The 18,646-nt window shown below is 57.3% G+C and overlaps 6 protein-coding genes across 6 annotated transcripts; 4 read left to right on the top strand and 2 right to left on the bottom strand.

Moving 5' to 3' along the window:
* Positions 1-1,880: 1,880 nt before the first annotated feature.
* On the top strand, positions 1,881-2,864 carry B0H18DRAFT_1028639 (uncharacterized protein; the record flags this gene model as incomplete). Its single annotated transcript, XM_048029939.1, has 3 exons — positions 1,881-2,325; positions 2,376-2,639; positions 2,663-2,864. Coding segments are annotated over 2 exons (336 nt in total), but the record flags the coding sequence as incomplete, so codon positions are not given.
* Positions 2,719-4,182, top strand: B0H18DRAFT_1197119 (exocyst complex component Sec10-domain-containing protein; the record flags this gene model as incomplete). The annotated part of the gene is made up of 6 exons (XM_048036085.1): positions 2,719-2,889; positions 2,945-2,983; positions 3,131-3,327; positions 3,390-3,492; positions 3,541-3,669; positions 3,731-4,182. 6 exons carry the CDS (start codon positions 2,719-2,721, stop codon positions 3,836-3,838), a joined length of 747 nt encoding a protein of 248 aa, XP_047889393.1. The 3' UTR covers positions 3,839-4,182.
* A 2,511-nt stretch (positions 4,183-6,693) lies between these two features.
* On the top strand, positions 6,694-7,155 carry B0H18DRAFT_1086703 (uncharacterized protein; the record flags this gene model as incomplete). Its single annotated transcript, XM_048032078.1, has 3 exons — positions 6,694-6,730; positions 6,795-6,890; positions 6,947-7,155. The coding sequence occupies 3 exons, from the start codon at positions 6,694-6,696 to the stop codon at positions 7,153-7,155; spliced, it is 342 nt and encodes a 113-aa protein (XP_047889392.1).
* Positions 7,156-11,563: 4,408 nt separating this feature from the next.
* Positions 11,564-13,003, bottom strand: B0H18DRAFT_1028613 (uncharacterized protein; the record flags this gene model as incomplete). Its single annotated transcript, XM_048029938.1, has 10 exons — positions 12,857-13,003; positions 12,685-12,786; positions 12,607-12,624; positions 12,547-12,573; positions 12,423-12,477; positions 12,211-12,384; positions 12,141-12,174; positions 11,972-12,035; positions 11,759-11,948; positions 11,564-11,717 (listed from the first exon to the last, which is right to left on the bottom strand). Coding segments are annotated over exons 2-10 (784 nt in total), but the record flags the coding sequence as incomplete, so codon positions are not given.
* Positions 13,004-13,575: 572 nt separating this feature from the next.
* B0H18DRAFT_1122603 (uncharacterized protein) lies at positions 13,576-16,330 on the top strand (the record flags this gene model as incomplete). Its single annotated transcript, XM_048034542.1, has 5 exons — positions 13,576-13,623; positions 13,690-13,810; positions 13,860-13,912; positions 15,556-16,002; positions 16,058-16,330. 5 exons carry the CDS (start codon positions 13,576-13,578, stop codon positions 16,328-16,330), a joined length of 942 nt encoding a protein of 313 aa, XP_047889390.1.
* B0H18DRAFT_1106716 (uncharacterized protein) lies at positions 16,270-17,409 on the bottom strand. The gene is made up of 6 exons (XM_048032691.1): positions 17,242-17,409; positions 17,166-17,187; positions 16,979-17,107; positions 16,889-16,915; positions 16,693-16,833; positions 16,270-16,636 (listed from the first exon to the last, which is right to left on the bottom strand). The coding sequence occupies exons 1-6, from the start codon at positions 17,393-17,395 to the stop codon at positions 16,531-16,533; spliced, it is 579 nt and encodes a 192-aa protein (XP_047889389.1). The 5' UTR covers positions 17,396-17,409; the 3' UTR covers positions 16,270-16,530.
* Positions 17,410-18,646: the final 1,237 nt, after the last annotated feature.

Here is an 18,646-nt window from a genome sequence, read left to right as displayed (position 1 = left end):
TCTACAACTCTCCTGCTGCCTCGCCTCCATCGGCTTCGTCCAAGAACCGCCTTTCGCGCTTTTCGCCTCTAACACCGCGCCCTGCAGCACCCTCCAGCTCGCCTTTCGCCAATGCGCACGCCCGCCAGCGAGGGCCCGCGCCGTTCGAACGGATCGGCCGGCTTCCCGCCGACCTGCACATCGTCGTGCTCACGCACCTCGCCGTGCCCGACCTGCCCGCGTACGCGCAGGCATGCCGAGCGACCGGCGCGCTCGTGCGCGACGAGCGTGTGTGGGAGGCGAGATGGCGGCTGTTCGGGCTGGACGACGGGCTGGGGGACGACGTGCAGGGTTACGGGAAGCGTGCGGGTGCAGGTGGGCGCGCGAGTACGGACACAGGCAGGAAAGGGAAGGGTCACCTACACGAGGTGCTGGGCGTGCTGGAGGAGCGGGAGAGAGAGCGCAACGGGGTGAGCAAGGGCGGCGCGCCCCCGACGCTGACGGTCGACATCGGCGACGACGACTTTGGCGACTTCGCGTCCGGCGGAGAGGGCTCGGCGGTGTTGAATGCGCCTGCGGATGAGATGGGTGACTTCGTCAGTGAGTAGTGCATTCTCCTGTCGGGGACATATCCCTCAGTCTTTTCTAGGTGCATTCTCAACCGTTGGTACGCCTCGTCCGGGCTCTGCCTTCCCTACATTCGCGACACCAACGTCACCAGGGCCGCCGCCGAAACCGACCTATCGCGCGCAGTACATCCGCGTACACACCCTCCTCAAACCACTCGTCCCCGCGCTCTACGCACCCCCACATACTGTCCTCTCCACCCTGTTTCCTCCAACCTCCGCACCCTCGCCTTCGCCGTTCCAGACACCGCTGCAACAGGCACATACGCTACGCCTTCTAGCGCTATTCCTTTCTCCACGCGTAAAACCACTGCGTTCGTGGTCAGCGCTTTCGGCTGCGCTACGAGCCGCGACGGACCGGTTTGAAGACGCCCTGCTTACTGCATTCGACGTCGCGGATGGACGAGCAGACGAAGCCGGGATGCGCGAGGCGGCCGAGGCGAGCTGGGAAGTGTTGGATCGAAGTGGTGGCGAGGGGAGGAGCGTTGGCTTTGGGGAGACAGACAGAGGGAGCAGTGAGGTGCGCTGGGAGCTGGGCACGGTGTGGATCGAGAAGCGGGAGATTTTCTATGAGCAGGCGAAGTGGCACCCGCTGGACAACTTCGCGGAGGACGGGCAACTCGATTTTGACGCGATGGACGCGTTCATGGGCGAGATCCTCGCGGCGCTCCGGGAGCACGGTGCGAGAGCGGTTCGCGTATTCCCGCCCGCGACAGGCGTGCCACTCGCGTTTGCGAATCGGCTAGCGGGGGACGTGGTGAGTCTACAGTGACGATTCCTAACGTCTCTGTATTGAAGTGGTGGTGTTAGGTAGGCGAGTACGTCGCGCCGCTCTTGACCCGCGCGCGCGAGCTCAGCAACGAGACGTTTCTCAAGGCATGTGCCGCGTCGTTCAGGGAGGCGTGGCGGATGACCGACGCCATTTTCGAGGTCGCGTCCGAGCGGAGCGACTCGCTGGTCACGAAAGCCCAAGCGGAGGACGTCGCGTTAGTACATGTTCGCAGCTTTCCCTCCGCGGCGCAGGTCTAATATTCGGACGCAGGTATCGGATGTTCGAGCCGAACATGGACGAGTATCTCGACGAGGAGATTGAATTCGTCAAAGCATGCTTCGAGCGAACGTGTCGGGCCTGGGAAGTGCAGGTACGCTCTCTTATACATTACCCTGCCTTGGCTCTTATCCCGCTCTCAGTTCCTCCAGCCATCCGGGCCAGCCATCCCCGGGCAGCAGACGACTGCAGAACACACGCAGGTGCGATTCATCGGGTCGTCAAACCCTGCGCAGGTGAAGCGCAACGTGCTCGCGTCCTTCACGGATGTACTCCTCCTGCCCGTGACGATTGTCCCGCGCACAGCGGCTACCGTCGGCAAGGCCGTCGCGGCGGGCGGCTCCGCGGCTGTCCAGGGCATCTCGATGCTGAACCCGCAGAAGTGGCTTGCGAGCGCGGCGGGTGACGCGGACAGTGTTGGGGGAGGCAGTGGTGTAGGAGGGATTGGGAAGAGGTTCTCGAAGCTCGGCTCTTGGCGGCAGTCTCGGGGAGGGAGTGTGGACTATAAGAAGAACTGGTATACACAAGACTTCGAGAAGGGCAAAGACGGGAGCACGTTGTTCGAGATCGGGGATGTGGACGAGGATGCGGACGGGGATGCGGGGGGTGAGGACGGAGATGAGTTCGCAAATGAGAAGGATATGGAGATCGAGAATGAGAAGACAGATAGATGTGAGTGTACGCCTGTAAGTGCTTGCTTGGGTATTGACATATACACTAGGGTCCGTGTCGTCGAGTACGACCGCCCACTCCCAGCTTACACCGTCCATCCTCTCCAAGACGACGTCTTCCTCAACCTCGACTTCTACGCGTACGTCCACTCCGCTACCCGCGCCGCCTTCGACAAATTTGATCTTTTGCTCTCGCTCGACATCGCCCTCGAGCTCATCCACGCCGATCGCGAGTCTCTCAAGCGAGCGGAGACGTTCTCGGGATACCCGGGGCAGTACGGCCACCGAGTACGGGACACGATCGAGGAGATTTTCGTACTCCTCCTCCAATCGGCGAGCGGCACGTCAAGCCCGGGTTTGATACGTGTGTACCTCGTCGACGCGTGATGGAGAAATGTGCGAGATGCTGACTCGTCTGAACAGAGCGACGCAGCAGATGAGGACATACCAGCCGGCGGAGCACGAAGAGACGAGGAGTGTCGCGCCCCTACTCCAGTTCTTCGAGCTGGTGCATGTGGGCGACACCATCCAGAGTATGGTCCAGGTGTACTTCGACAAGGAATTGGTGAGTTCGTCGTGTTCACATTTCGAGCATTGTCGGGGCTGAGCACGCGGTATAGGCACCCCACATTGACCGTACCGACTTCCTGAACGCCGTGGTACGTGAGAAGAAGCGCTTTGAAGATGTGCTCGATGATTGCGTCGCTGCCGGGCTCAACGCTGGCACTGATGCACTAATGAACCAAGTATGATGTTGTCTACCGGGATGACTCTTGCGGCATTTGACTCATCGACGGTTCGCGTAGGTGGAGCACATTATCATGAAGCTCACCGGCCCCCGCGCATACTACCCGCAAGAGGGTTCTCCACTCGAGCTGGGACCGTCGAAGGGCTGCGTCGAGGCGATCCAGTGCCTGAAGATGCATTGCCAGCTGCTTAAGGGGAGCACGAGCAAGGAAGTGCTCGAGGTCTTCTACCAGGAGATCGGTATTCGCTTGATTGCGTGAGTCGTTGCTCTGCCACCCGATCGAGGCAGAGTTCTAATCCGGGCCCGCATGGTTGCAGCATCCTCCAGAAGCATTTGAAGCGGCAGATCATATCGCTCAACGGTGGATTCCAGGTCATCGCTGACTTGAATGCGTATCATACATTCATCTCGTCATTGAAGGTATGATGTAAAGAGACAGGCACGTAGTCTGTACTGATCCCGGTGTAGGCCAGCAGCATCGCAGCTGAGGTTTCGTACCTCAAGATGCTCGGGCACGTCTACGTGGTCGAGGATGCGAAAGACTTGGCCCAGATTGTCCGCGATGTGACGCGCTACGGGGGCGCGTACAAACCGGAGGTACGTAGATTTCACTCGAGATCGGTTTGTTAGTTGTTAGTGACTCACATTCATGACATAGGACGTATACGAGTTCATTCAGCGACGGGCGGACTGGCAAAAGATGGAGAAGACGGTTGATAAAGCCATGTACAACCTCAGTTTTAAAGAGGACTGCATGATCTGCTGACTACCTGGGATGCCCGTCTCACGACGTAAGACAGTGCGCACGATTGCGTCCCGGCCTTGCATCGCGATCTCTGTGCTGATGGTACATGTGAGACTGTTCATACACTGTCATTGCTCGTGCGCAGGATCAGGCCACCGAAGACACGGAATGACAGCAGAGTCTTGGACCTGTTTGCGAACACTGGTGTGGGGTAGAAGGTGCGAGGAACCTAGGAGCGGCTCTGTTCAGGTCCACAGATGAGTGTACCAAACTTGCAGTACACATTTCGGGCGAGGACTTCTGAGCCTTAAGTTCAGGGACAGCTTGGAGACAGCTCACTTCACTGCAATTTCCTCCGCCGTGACTGATCTCGGAGGAGGGAGCTATACTCTTTCCTCAGCCGTCGAGACATCGTACATACATGATATACGGGAGGGCGCTTATCCCCTCTCCGCGCTGGCCAGTTCCCTCACGCTCGAAAACCTCTTTCTTCCTTCCGTCTTGCTAATATTGGCATGGATAGTCTATAGAGGAGGAGGAGGAGGAGGAGGAGGAGGGTATTCCATTTAGTCACCCCAGCGGTTGTTACCAAGCGCGTATCGCGAGTATTGCGTCAGTCAGTCAGTCAGGATAGTCGAACGCTGGTGATCCAACGCCATCACCTGACGCAAGCGCGTCGCGCGAAACGCCCAGCCCCAGTTGGACTTTGCATCGGACAACCGCACATAGCGCACCAGAAATCCATCCTTTTGCCCCCCGTATCCTTGCCTGACACTCTGGTTCTTGAGTTCGGGCTTTAAAAGAAAGGTCCGTATCCCTCAGAACAACTGTGCAACTCATTGACACTAAATGTCGCAGCTCCCTGGTACTGGCATCCTGCTTTCAATGTAGCACGATCGTTCTGAGCACGAAGCATGGACAGTGACTCATCTGTCCATGATGTGCTACGGGGTCTGTTGAAGAACATTCGCTGACAGAGCGTTTTGCAGACAGCGCTGAGTGAGCCAGAGCGACTGGGCTGGTCCTGGCGCACTCATTTAAGGTCTCGCGCCAACAGCAGCTGCCGGCATTCCAGTGCTTCAGCAGTGTCTGTAAATACACCGTCGCATCCACCGTCGCATAACTCGTTGCAACCCAACGCAATGACGCTTCCCGACACCGACCGTATCATCTTTTACGACATCCCCGGGACCGTGCCCGGCACCGCCTGGTCGCCCAACAGCTGGAAGACGAGGTGCGCATCTTCCCGTTTAACTGCGTTTACTCACTTAGACCTCCACAACCCAGGTTCGCCCTCAACTACAAGGGCCTCCCGTACCGCACGCAATTCGTCGAGTACCCGGACATCGCGTCCGTCCTCACCGCCCTCGGAGTCGAGCCGAACCCGCCGTCCGTCGCGCCGTGGCCGTACACGCTCCCCGTGATCTACGACCCGCGCACGCGCACCGCGGTCACGGAGTCCGCCAGGATCGCGCGCTACCTCGACGAGACCTACCCCGCCACGCCCGCGCTCCTCCCCGCGGACACGCGCGCCCTCCAGGCGGGCTTCGTGCAGGCGTTCGCCACGGAGCTGCACCAGAAGCTCATGCCGCTGATGCTGCACGCCATCGCGACGGCGCTGAGCCCGCGGAGCGCGGAGTACTTCTTCGAGACGCGCGAGAAGTCGCTGGGGTGCAAGCTGGAGCTCAGCCCGCCCGGGTCCGAGAAGCGCGCGGAGCAGTGGGTGGTCGCGGAGAAGGCGTTCAGCGTCGTTGCGTCGTGGTTTGTCGCGGCTGGCGATGGAAGGCTGTTGCTGAGCGGCGGGGGCCCTGGCGGCGACGACGGCAAGGTCACCCATGCCGACACGTATGTCGCTGGGGTGTTGATCTGGTTGCGCATCATGCTGGGCAGTGAGGATTGGAAGCGCATTGAGAGCTTTGACGGAGGCCGCTGGAGGCGTTACTTGGCTTTCTTCGACAAGTGGGCCGACACGAGCTGCTGAAGGTCTTGTATCTGGTGTTGGGGCGACGTTCAAATTTGACTGTGTAATTGTAGCTCCTAGTACGTGTTCGAGAAGGGCGAAGTAATGTACACAGCTTTCGTGCGACCCCATCTCGCACTCGTCTGCAGGGAGGTCAGGTTGCGCCGACGTAAGTCGGCGGTAGACCAAATGCGGTAGTCTCATTGTACCGCCGCTCTACTGTGTCGTAGGGGGTAGGTGACCGTAATCATGGCAATACTAAAGCAGAAGCCGCATACCGACTCACCTCTTAGCTCTTCTGGCGACCCTGGCCCAATCCTCAGACATACCGGTCATTGAGTTTGGTTTTCGTTGGCTCAAAATACAGACGTGACGAGCGCCTTAATCGAGGGTTACCGAAGAGCTCTACAGACGTGAGAGGAGTCAATTTACACGGTGTCGTACAGCAATTTTAGCTGTGACCGCTCCCTGACAACTTGAGTAGATGCTTCACTAGGTCTAGTACGTACCTTGCTTCAATACTTGGCAGGTCAGTGCCACCGTGACGGCGGGCCAGCCAGTCTTCACACGGCTACACACATACGACAACTTCAAGGTCAGTACTATCCCCCACATACACCTTCAAATTTATTATGGTCGAGTACTTACTGTTACTGGTAAGTTACGCTGGTTTGAGCACTTGGCCTCGAGCTAGCGTGCCTAGTAATGACGTGACAAGCCCAATCAGGAGCGCAGTGGCGCTTCCGCCACAACCGCGCATGAGCGCGTCTGGCCGAGTGGCACGTATCCGGAGGCTCACAACGCGCATTATAAGCTGCGGATAACGATCGCACCGTACCAATCGCGCCTTCACCCATACCCACAGTCAACCCTCCGTTCGTAGTCCCTACACGCCCAGTGTCCCGACGAAATCACCATGGCCCCGACCGAGTTCTCGCTCCGCCTGCAACACGGTCAGCCACAGCTTGTCTTGATCATACGAGCAGACATCGACTCACACATCTACGCTACCTATAGGGATCACCGGAGGCATCGCCCCTCCCACCCCGAGCGCGATCTACACGATCACCAGAACACCCTCGCAGCCCAGCTGGAACATCACCGCCGCCGTGCGTCCCGACGGGACACCCTCCCTGGGCGACGAGGAGCGCAAGACGCTGTCAGCACAGGGGCGACGACGCTCGTCGGCGAGCTGTACGATATCCTCAAATCGATCCCGACGGAGCAGCCGCCGGGGAGCGAGGACATTTACGGGCTGGACACGAGCATCGCTTTCGGGAGCGACGACCTTATGTGGATGAACGGCGGGCCCGCTGGATGTGGGACTGGGACAAGCACGGTGCAGGCGACGGCGGAGGACAAGGCAAACAAAGTTTAAGAGAGCAGTGAAGATCATGCAGGAGCTGATCACGAAGGCGCCGTGAGCTCGCGTGGAAGGTGATCTACTTGCGGGTGTACAACATGTATCTTTCCTTGTATCTGCGATTGAACATACCCCATCTAAGATCCGCATCTTCCGCAGGACGTGATCGAGCACATATGCGACTGCCTCTGGGACGACCTCCTTGCACTTGCGGTTTGCTGCACAGTCTGCCGTGCTTGGTACCACCCTGCGCAGCATGTCTTCCGTCGCAGCGTTCCACACCACTTGGGCACTCGATGGGCCTTAGACCACTACGCGCGCGTGCTGAATAAACCGAGGAATAGACCTTACGGCAAGACTTGCATAGACCTAGAAGTCGTGGGTGAATCTGGACAGCCATTCGCTCATATTTGGCCCATACTTCTCCCCGGCTACGTTCTATCCGGCCACGCCGACGATTATGCGGAGCTGTGTTCTCTGCTCGCGCGAACAGTTATGTCAGTCGTCGTGGTACAAATTCCACTGATGTCCCACTATGGGCTCATATCAAGTGACCTACGCCTTCGTCTAGGGTGTGGTCGACAACACCAGTGGTTTCTGGTTCTCTTGACTTCGAGTTGAAGGCCTTACCACCAGCGTAATACGAGTTTCGCCAGTCTGTACAGTCCGGCACGCAGAGGCTACGCATTCGAGGAACCAGCGGCTCTGACTCGCGCAATCATACACCATTTTGAAGGTGTCGGCGCGGAGTAGGCAAGCAGACGTATCCAGTGTCCGTAGGACACTAGACCCACCTGAGATGGTCTGCACGATATTCTCAGGCACGCTACCGTACACTTCGTACATATTGCCTTCTCCATTGAATGGGACGTCGCCGAGGTCTGAGTCAGGCTCGACGTCGCCATCTGGTGGAAAAGGCAGACCGAGATTCGCTGACTGTTGGTCGCGTCATCCGCAATTGGTCGGCCATAGTGATTGTTCGATACATGGGCAGCGTTCTCCAGGGCCACACGAACGTTCGTGGCATCTTCTAGAATCAAAATTTCCGAAAGCGACTACTACTACTAACCGGTTCTTGTCCGACTCTGAGATTGCCTTTTCTTGTGTTTGAGCGTTTGACAGGTGCGCTGGCTCGGTGCTGTTATTCCGTTGTAGACTGACAGCTCCACTTGAAGGACACGCCACACGTCTTCGACGATAAACCTTCAATTATGAAGCCCAGTGAGAACGTGCAAGATCGCCTGCCATTCCCAGCGTTTCCCAGCTGTTCCCGCCCCACCCCGCTCCACCAAACGCTGGGAAACGAAGGGAATGGCCATTTGTCCGATTAACAGATGGGTTTCTGTTCCCTGTATGTTCCCTTCAATTCGTTTTAAATGCGTGTATGTTGCAATCGAATGGCAGCAATTGCCATCTGTTTAGTACACGAGCTCTGTATCACTCGAATCCGCGCCCAAATTGGAATATAAATCGATTTTCATGGAATTAATTCTGCGCGTCTCGTAGGAGTCCGAATGTATACCACGATACAATGCAGGTATGCTATCCTAGGCCTGTGGTAGTCCCTACCCCACTGAGACACGACACTGACGCCCTCGCACTGCGCTGACAATGGGCTGCGGTAGGACTTGTCACCCGAGTTCCGCTTGGGCTTCAGGCTTCTGTCCGCATACTCGGGAACGGTTTAGAGATTTGAGTCCATAAGACTATACTACTCACCTTTGCGTTGCGGCGAGGCGACGAGATTTTGAATTGTCATTGTGACAGACAAGAGGCAGTGATCGGTCGAACATACCTCGTTCTCCGCCTTCGCATTTGCGTTGGTACCCGCAAAGCCTGTGACGCCTCACACGGCACCGATCATTGGCCGTAGCAGTGCCCATCACCTCGGTGCTCTCCGCGGTGCGGTGCGAGCCCATCACGCCGCACGGTGTCCTCGACGCTCGCGCCGTACCTCCTCTGCGAACTGCTTACGTGCTCGGTGATACCTGCGGTGGTCAGGCTTGTTCACCGCAGACGGGTACGGGTACGCGGGTCGCGGGTGCGGTATGCGCCCTGCGCACCCGTGGTGCTACCCGTGTCCAACCTTACGCTGGTGCTTTCCCTCACGCATTCCCGCCATCTGGTCACGCGTGCTCGCGGTCAGCGTGTGATGTGCGGCGCGTTGCTTCGCCCACTCTTCGCTCACGCACACGCCGTCCGGTCGTCGGCCGTGTCTGCGCGCTGGGCAGTTGCCCAGCGCGCTCGCGGTCGACGTGTGCGGCGTTGTGCTACACGTCGTCACGCCCTGTGTTTACGGTCAGCTAGCTCGCTGGCGCGTCTCTGGACTCACCTTCCTTCGCCTGCAGTCCACTCGTGGGCTGCGTCTCCACACAGGGCATTCGCGCTGCGTGGTCGCCGTCAAGCGGTCGGCGTGTATGCTGCCGCTCGCCCGCCCGCCTGCCACCCGCCGCTCGTCGACTCGTCCGCCCGCCGCCGTCGTCGTGCGCGTCATGCCGCACATCGCCTGCGAGGATCAATCACATACCTGTCAAGCATGAGCGCACAAGGACTGGAAGAAGTGCAGGGAAAAGGTGGTGGTACAGAGTCAAAGACGTCTCGACCTCGACACTTGCGTGAAGTGCACCGTCAGTGACGTCGTGGGGAGAGTGGTCACGGGACCGCAAGCCGGATTGCAGCGCACATTGGGCGGACAATTGGCAAGCGGGAAAATTTTCGGATTGAGCGAAAGCATTCATTTGGACATTTGGACATTTTGAACTGCGGGACACCCGGGATTTGTGAAAGTGTCAAATCGTGGAAGCAGTTTATGGGCTCGCGATCGCGCGGTTTGAATGCGGCAACATACACGAATCAACGGGAATAGAATTTGCTGACAGGCGCTGACAGCAACACACAGGGATCACTGAGAATGCAAGGGAATCTTGCACGTTCTCACTGGGTATGAAGCTTGAGGCCTGAGGTCCGATCTGGCCCGTCTACTCATCTACCTTCAGCTTAGCTTCAACGTCAAATTCAATAACATTGATGGGATAGCCGAGACCACAGGTCGGTATTCCTACCCTGGAATCGCACAGCTCTGGAACACACGGTGCGTGCTACATCCACTGCTCTTCTAATTCAGTGTACCCAGTGTTGACCCAGTGACCCGATGTTTTCTCATTCACGTGTCGCAAGGCAAATGCGCTCAATCTTGCGCTCCGGAACACTTCCACCTCGGTGTCCAACCCATACGGAGCCAGGGATCTATCTCATGGCCCGTACACGTTCTGCCGCTTAGCTCGCTCTGCGTGTAAGTAGGCAGTCCTCAAAACTGGTTATGGAAGAGCCGAAAGGGTGGAGTCGAGCTACCAGGTGCTGTGAATGCAACTCGTTTGCTGTGTAGCTTTTGTACTGACGTGGGAGAACACAGGTACAGGCCTCGAGAATCGAGATAGTATGGCGACATGTGCCATGATGCAGGACTGGACTGACAACCGACGTGCTTCAGCATGGGCATCTCAAATTTGTACAGGGGTACGTACGCATGCGTCGCCATCTCCACCCAGAGCATACATAGATAGCTGACAGCCTATCAGTGATACTAGCAGGTCGATGGCCGCATGTCGAATCATCTGGAATGCCCTTTATTCTCGCCTTCCGCATTCTGCGGCAGCGCCAATGCATGCGGTTCCAATGGCGCTGCTGGTCGGCAACACTCAGGTAATTTAATTACCTCTGGTCCAATCGATCTAGCGGTAACGCGCGCGAGAGTCCTCACAAGGTCATGTCGCTTCCACATGTAGCCAGGCTTCGCCGATACACGACCCACTTCTAGCAGGCAGATGCAATAGAAGCATATGCATGACGTTCGTGCCAGAGGCCTCGCGTACTAATCTCGTGTTCCGGTGTCCCTGTCCCTCACCGTGGCAGGACAAGTTGCAAACTCAGCAATCGTCATTATCGCCCAGATGTCCTGCAGTTGGTCCGGTGTGGTAGTCGGGCTGATGTCGATACATAGCTTCTGAGCTGCAGGATGAGCCACACAGTGTAGAGATCTGGAAGGGTTCGATACACGCGCGTACTGATAGGATCGCTCTGCGAGCGAAGCCAAGACACAAGACTGAAATGGGTCAAAGGGCATAACGGACACAAGTTAAACGAGAGAGCTGACCAACTGGCCGGCGAAGGCGCGAGAAAGGAACGAGCAGACACGATCAACCTGGAGACTCTATACCCAACTCTGCAATTGACGGCAGCGAAGCTCGCGACCCTGGCGCAAAAACTTGCATACAAAGGAATCAGATCACTGAAAATGATAGCGTACAAAGAACGGGACAGAACAAGAACGAACCTAATAAAACGATCGACTCCGTAGAGCTCAACTACGAAAAGTCACCATCAGAACCACATATATGGAAAGGGCTACGAAACAAGGACATACTATACGGTGTCGGAGAGAAGGCGCGCGTGCGACAACAAACCACACACAACGCGCACTCGTCCTGATGCAGGGAGGTCGAGAGGTCGAGGATGGACGTAGGGCTCGGTGAAGGACGACGGAAGGTGGTCTGTAAAACGTAGTTAGGCCGCCGAGACTTAAAGAAACACTTACAGATATCAAAAAGCGACTCGACACCATTAACGTCTCCTCAAGCACGGGCGGAGTCCGGTCATTCTCTGGCATCCTGAAAACGAAGTCGTCGCGCGAGCGGCTGACCCAGAATCGCGCGAGCGCCGTGCCAGTCGCACTCGCGCCGTCTCGGCGGACGTCGTGTCCGACAACGATGGATCCAAAAGCGCGCCGGAGCCGAGTGCGCGCACCACCGCTTCCCACGCTCGCGCCGGGTACATAAGGTCTTGCAGTAGAGCGTTGCGCTGGTAGCGCGGTATGTACTCTGGAGCGGGCTGGGTCGCTAAGCGGTATGCATCCGCCATAGAGGTGGCGAGATTGGGATGGCGAGAGGAATGAGCGACCAAAAGGAGGCAGAGAGAACGTTGGGTGACATGCGGATGCATACGATCAGAGAGCGTCGTGCGTGAGCAATTGAGACACTTACTCAGCAAATACGGTGCCACGCGTGTGCTTACGTCCACCGTCCGCGCGCGTCCGTCCTCGCGCTTCTGGCCTGCCGGTACGTAGAGCACGTCCGAGTGGTCGTCTGCTGGCCCAGTCGACGCTGCGCATCCCGCCTGGTCAAGCGTCTGAATCTTCTCGGCATGAGTAGCGAGCGATGATCGAGTCTCGCAGAACTGGCTCTGCAACTCGTTCAGGGCTTGTGTCGTGCATTTATTGGTACAACGCTCTGGGGCTGAGGCGGCATGATGGGGAAGAACTGAGGGAGGCGGATCGTGAGGCTGAGCAGCACGTCTTGTTTAGCCGTCGGCCTCGGAGCTAGTCCCAGAGTGAACGCACCAGTGTTTTACGCTAATTTTTCCAGCTCGAACGCGAGGCTCATGAATGCGCAGAGAACGCGCGCTGCATACTATGTCGATACTGGATTCCTAACGTGAAGCATGTCTGTTTCAACGCGAGCGACGTTGGCGGGTGAGGAGCGTACGTACGGATATGCCTTCGGACTGACACTCAAGCTCTTCAGGACTCGGCCGCTCGCTGTTGATAGACGTTCCATTAGAGCTCTTGCGCTTGACGTCCTTAATGCGGAACTACACTACACATGGCCGGGTGTGGTGCAACTGGTGAGATTTTCCCGTCCCCGCCCGCCCTGCGACGTACCTTTGCACCCTCCTCCCAGACTTGAGGAACGGCTGCCTCTGTTGCTCAGCGGGTGAAGATAGAGACAGGGAGGCGGGCTGGAGAAGGGAGGAGGCAAGACGACATTCGCAGCCACCAGTAAGTTATTGAAGGAGGAGCAATACTTAGCGCTAATAGTGGCTGATCACCGAGCGATCGAGTTGCGCGCGTGACTTGGACGAGCGCCTGTGAGTACTTGCTCCTACTCGCTCTCGCTGGTCCGAAGTTGTTTATCCTCCTTGAGCCCTCACTCGCACCGACGTCAAGCTTTGACATACTGGTGCGTCAGCTGTTTCCCATCTGAGGAAACTTTCAGAATAGAGAAAGTCGGCCAACTGACCGCGCCCCGCAGCCTCATCTGGCTATTCCGTATATGGCAGTAAGTTACATAAGCATGCACTCTCCCGAACGAAATTCAATTATCCTCCTTGTATGCCCCAGCCTCCTCTCGTGAACACATCATGTACTGACTGTAATGCGTATGATATATATGTAGAAACCTTTATAAGAGACGAAGTGTGCGAGGACAACGCATAGTAGCCATAAGCTTCACTGCATGAGTCGGCACACTGTAGCACGTGATCCAAGATTTTGGCTGAGCGTGTGCGAGTGCATCTCCCGTCTCCGCGTCTAGTCTACCGTCCTTCTCATCTTCTTTGCCGCCACTCCTCTCATGTCGAATTTTTCACCATCTGCAACCTATGAACCCAAGTCAAGAAGATCGCGTGTACCTCGATCGTGTGTACCTCGTCTGTATGTGAGTAAGCCGCAAGCCCGATCATGCCGCTGCCAACACTCTCATGCACATGTTTCAGTATCCCGGCGTTATCGACAACAGCAGCCTCCCTCCCGCACTACAACTCCATCTCAGTGACGATGAGGAACAAGCCGCGTCCCGCCCCTTCGCTCTCGAGACGCTCTTTCAGGCCGGCCTGCGTACGTCCGACCTGTCTTGGGTCTTCTCTGGTTCTCACACTATTCGCAGCCCTATTCCTTGATCCACCCGCTGATCGGATCCCCTTGTCTCCGTTGTTGAACGTGAGTTCCTCTTCGTACTCTTTGTCACAATCTTGGTCTGATCTTCCTCGCTCATCTTGCCCGCCCCCATACCGACTACTTTGTTACGCTGCTGGATGTACTCTCGGGACAATATATATTTGCGTTGTCTGGATGTTTCTCGGTGTCACGCCAGCAGATACTGGGCGAATGCGACAGTCCGGATGGCCGTGCGTGCAACACTGCTAGTGCGACGCCGCACGGTTCGATCTCGATGGTGGCACACCCATCCTTCGCCTCGTTGGTCGAGTGCAATGCAGCAGAAGCGAACTCGTCCGCCGCCGCCCGCCTGGATCTCTGGCGCTTCGCGGATGCGAACCTGCCTCCGCGAGTCGGTCCACCAGTACTTATCAAGCAGCGGTGGCGTGTCTTCCTACGTCCTCTCCTTCTACCGCCTCTGGTACGTGCATGGTACAAAATCCGTAGACTGAGCGCTCATGCAAGCCGCACGCGCAAAGGAACCGCGACCAATCCGCGTACCCAACACCTGAACGGAAGACATAATGCCATGAGGAAGTGAACTCTCCAAAGCGCGATGCCGGGCACCGCATGCCCATGCCGATTACAGATGTGGAGACCTTAGGTCGACGTGAGATGACATTGCTGTCTGCCGTCATGGTAGCACCGGTGCGCGACGTGCGATAAGGAGGGCCGACACCGCCTGTTATCGTCCAAGCCAGAGGACTGCGTCTCAGTTGCCCTTTGTCCAGGAGAATTTGGTGTCACAGTTCACAGACAGCGAAGCTGAACCCGGTCTGGCACGGCGCGCAGAAAACCAAGATCAGGAGCCAAAAGCAGTAGCACGCTGACGCCCTAAAGTCCCATAGGCCTACCAGTCCGCTGTCAATCGGAAACGCACCGGCATACATGCACAGTCAACGTAACCAAAACGTAACGCAAAGTTTTTGCCAGCATGGGAAGAGTCGTCAAGAGGGAAGTCCCCGGAGTGCGCACTGTCCAGGCAGCTGACTAGAGATCCGCAGATAAGGCGTGGCTCTCAAAGTGGGGCGTCTTCGCGCACGCTCTTCCAATTCGGGACGGCCAAAGTGGGGTCCCAGAATTCATCGCCACTCAAAATCCGAGGGCACGGTTTGTTCGCTTCCGAGTGTCATCGAGAGATTAGCTTGCCATATACGATTCCATTCATAAGTGACATTGAGCCTAGAGACATGGCTCTCGGGTCCTGTTCCTGCAAGTCAGCTCCAGGCAGCGAAGAGGAAGAGGGAAGCTCCGTACCCTGGCGGCCTCCTTACTCGAGAAGCAATTGGTGAGAGACTTCACGATGCCTTTTGGAGCCTGACATCGGCCTGGAAAGAAGGGGTCCAGGCCCGGGCATGACCTCCAAATACTTCCATATCCATATGAGTACCACTACTACCACAAATGTCTTTGGCGGGCAGACGTTCTGAAAAGAACCGGTCTAGGTCATTTCCTACTGCTCGGCGGGCGGGCTATTGATGCGTATATACAGCTTACCTGTCGAGGGTACTGGACATCACTCCACCCGTCGGAATGCATCGAGTCATCGTATCGATCACCCTGGTGGGAACGCAGGCGATGGTGGCGGCGGCCACCAACGCAGCCATCAACGCCGCCAATGCAGTCCCTGACGTCGCCGTCTCTAGAACGGCTCCGGTCGCTATCCCCCTCCTGCGCCCCTTCCTGTGCCCCCGGGCCTTCCTGCTCCCCCCCCTGCTCCAGTCAACGCCCTGCCACCAGCCCGCTCAGGGGCGCAGTTGAAGGCAGCAATCAGCCCTATCCTCAGCGGCAACACCCCGACAGAGGACAAAATCCTCGCAATTAATGGTGTCCTGCTGGAGGAGACCGCCGGGGTGGGTCACAGTGTGGTGGAGAGTCGGCGCTATGTCGAGAATCTCTTGGCGTGGTGGTTCGCCCGTTGCCGCCCTACCATTGACGAAGAGCTCACCGGGCTCTCCATACCGGAAGTCCGGGCGTCCTTGGGCTATACAAAGGCCCTCAATAATGTGAAGGGCCAGCGCGTTAACCACAGACACATGTTGCTGTGGGTATTGGTACGCTTCATCCTAACGTTCGATTTCTACCTTCGAAATGTGAGCCCATACTAGATCACTTGGTGTTGTCACGACTAACCGGTTTGATCTGCAGGATCATAGGACGTCCAGAAGAGCCATCAGGGACCATTTCGTGCTGGCCGAGGCGCTGCAACCTCTCGAGAACAAGAGCGAACCGAATGCCTACCACTCCATAGCCCTCGATGTCTGCGCTCTTCATCTGCTCATAGAAAATGCGAAGACATTGCAAGCGATGCAGTCCAGGTCTGCGACGTTCATTAGAGGTCTGTACAGTCCCATCTCCCCGAACGAGAGCAGGGCATGGGGTGGTAAGAGATTGCCAAATCTTGTGGTATGCCAGGGCTAACGAAGCATCCAGATTCTGTTGTGGAATTTAGTACGTAGGCTGGCGGGATTGGTTGCTGTTTCTTGGTGTGGACGAATTCGAGGCTACTGCGCACAATGTTCACCTAACATATGCCCTAAGACCGCTCCTTCTCGCTATGTGTATCTCTGAATGGACTTGATGGACGGCATGTAGTCTTGTCGCGTTGGCGAACCTCAATCTCACCGTGTCCACAAGCTTGTCCCCATGGGACCACTCCTGTGTACATTCTCGTGGGTGTTGACCCACTCGATGAAGCGCTCCAGCATGAGCAAGACATGCGGGCGACTGCGTGGTAGCGGTCGCGATCAGTCCTGGTGAGGTTCAACATACAGGACACGTACCCGCTGACGTCGGGATGGATTGTGATAGGGAAGATGAAATCCTCTTCCTCTCGGTAGAGGTAGGTGAAGGTGTCCTTCCAGAGTTGCTCGACGTCTCGGCAGTTGACCCATCCATGTGAGTTTGCGCTTCCCTTGATAAACCTACCAGACCGAGATGATGAGAATGGTGCTTGATGTGTGCGTGTGGAACACGCACATCATTGGCGGAAGATCGTCCAAATACCTGTCCCAGACGCGCAACGGTGAGCACAAGTCGTTGTGGATCTCGAATGAGAGTGGTTCGAACCAGTTAGCAGGTAGCTCCACCAATCCGGTGACGTTCCCTCGTTGCAGCGGCTTCATCCACGCCTCAGCCTTGGCCGTGTAGTCGATCGTCGTCCACGTATCCTGGTCACGCAGGTAGTACGCCTGCGAGCCACACATGATCCGAGTAAGCGTTAGCCAGCACTTCTCACATCCGTGCTGCTGCTCACTCGTGAGCCATGTGCGAATGATCTGGGAGGACTGTGTCAACGAGCCAGCACGGGTACTCTCAAGGACAGCCCGTACCGTATTCGATCCCCTTGTCGATCAGCAGCATCGTGCCCTCCGCGCTCGTCTCCCACCACGGCGCGACGCTCCCCTTCGGCGGGATGCCGTTGTTGAACACCGTCAGGAGGTCGTACGTGTACTCGAGGATGTCCTTCTGCTGCTCGGGCGTCATCGAGACAGGGTTCTGCGCCGTCCGCCGCTCACAGTAGATAGTGAGCTATCGCGGCTGTATTCACAAGTTTATATATCAGTGCTATAAGTCCTGGCATTGAATTGACATGAGCTGCCGGTTCGCCAACTTACAGTGTCACTGACTCGCAAGTCTCGACAGAATATCGCTTCAGTGCGAGGATCAGAGTCTGAGACGGAAAGACATAATATTTGTACGTCCTACTACTAAGGATACACGACATGTGAAGCCCTGAGAGGTACGAGTTCACCCGGAGTTCTGTTGCAAATCGCGCTTGCTCATGATCGCGCATGTCTCCCGTATGAATGAACGCAACCATCCACACGTTCTCCATCGGCTTTGTTAGCTCCCTCACGTACTCGTACTTGCCCGGCCCCTCGCCTGGTCGAACCGGACACCGAGGATTTCGACATACAGGTTCGTCTGTCGAGCGAGCAGGCATGTGAGCGCCGTGCGCAGACGATGGCGGGGGCGACGAGACGTACCCATATCGAAGCCCCAGCGCCCCGCCGCGGCGCAGTGTCTCCTGCCTGCCAGTGCGGGGTCCGCGCCGCCTGTGCGCTCGCGGATCCGTTCTGCGCCTGCCCCTGCACGTGTGCGGCGCGGAGCTGTTCTAGGAGTTCCCGCCGCTCCTCGTATACGAGCTTCATCACCTCTTCTTCCTGTGAAGAAGACTGCGCACGCTCCTCCTCGAGCGCCGCGATCCTCGCGTAGGTTCTCCTCCGTGCGTGTCTGACCGTCTCGCGCCTCGCGCCCCGCCGCCTCGAGCGCCACCACCTTCGCCGCGGGCTCCCTCTTCTGCGCGTCCAGCTCTGCGGCGCGTGCGAGGACTTGAGTGTATCGGTTGGCCGAGCTCCCGTTCCTTCTCACTCATCTCCGTCTGGAGGCGAACCTTGACCTCCTTGAGCGTGACGCACTCCGCCTCATGCACGGCCGCGCGCTCGTCCGGCGACTGCTTCGCGAGACGCTCCGCTTCTGCCGTGCGTTCGACCTCGGCCAGTCTGCCTTGCAAGAAACCGACGAGCTCGTCCTGCACGTTGGTTGCTTCCTTCGCTTGCTTCAGCTACACCATATTGTCGTCAGCCACCATCGATTGGTCGCGTTCAGACACAAGACGCCCTCACCTCTTCCCGGATGGCAAGCGCAGTCTGAACCTCATCCAATGACCCGAGCTCCTCGCGCTTCTCCTCGATCGCCTCCTGGAGGCCCTTCATCTCATTCTGCGCCTGCTCG

This window comes from Fomitopsis serialis, assembly GCF_022376445.1.
Source record: "Fomitopsis serialis strain Sig1Antser10 chromosome Unknown B0H18scaffold_80, whole genome shotgun sequence".
In the NCBI taxonomy this organism is placed as follows: Eukaryota; Fungi; Basidiomycota; class Agaricomycetes; order Polyporales; family Fomitopsidaceae; genus Fomitopsis; species Fomitopsis serialis.
Note: the sequence above shows the minus strand (reverse complement) of the source record. Positions and strands in the feature narration are given on the sequence as shown.

Coding starts and splice junctions, on each gene's coding strand:
- B0H18DRAFT_1106716 (XM_048032691.1), bottom strand. CDS start 17,395: ATGACGCCCGAGCAGCAGAAGGACATCCTCGAGTACACGTACGACCTC. Junction 17,188..17,241: donor CGACAAGGGGATCGAATACG/GTACGGGCTGTC, acceptor CAGTCCTCCCAG/ATCATTCGCACATGGCTCAC. Junction 16,637..16,692: donor ATCCATCCCGACGTCAGCGG/GTACGTGTCCTG, acceptor GCTACCACGCAG/TCGCCCGCATGTCTTGCTCA.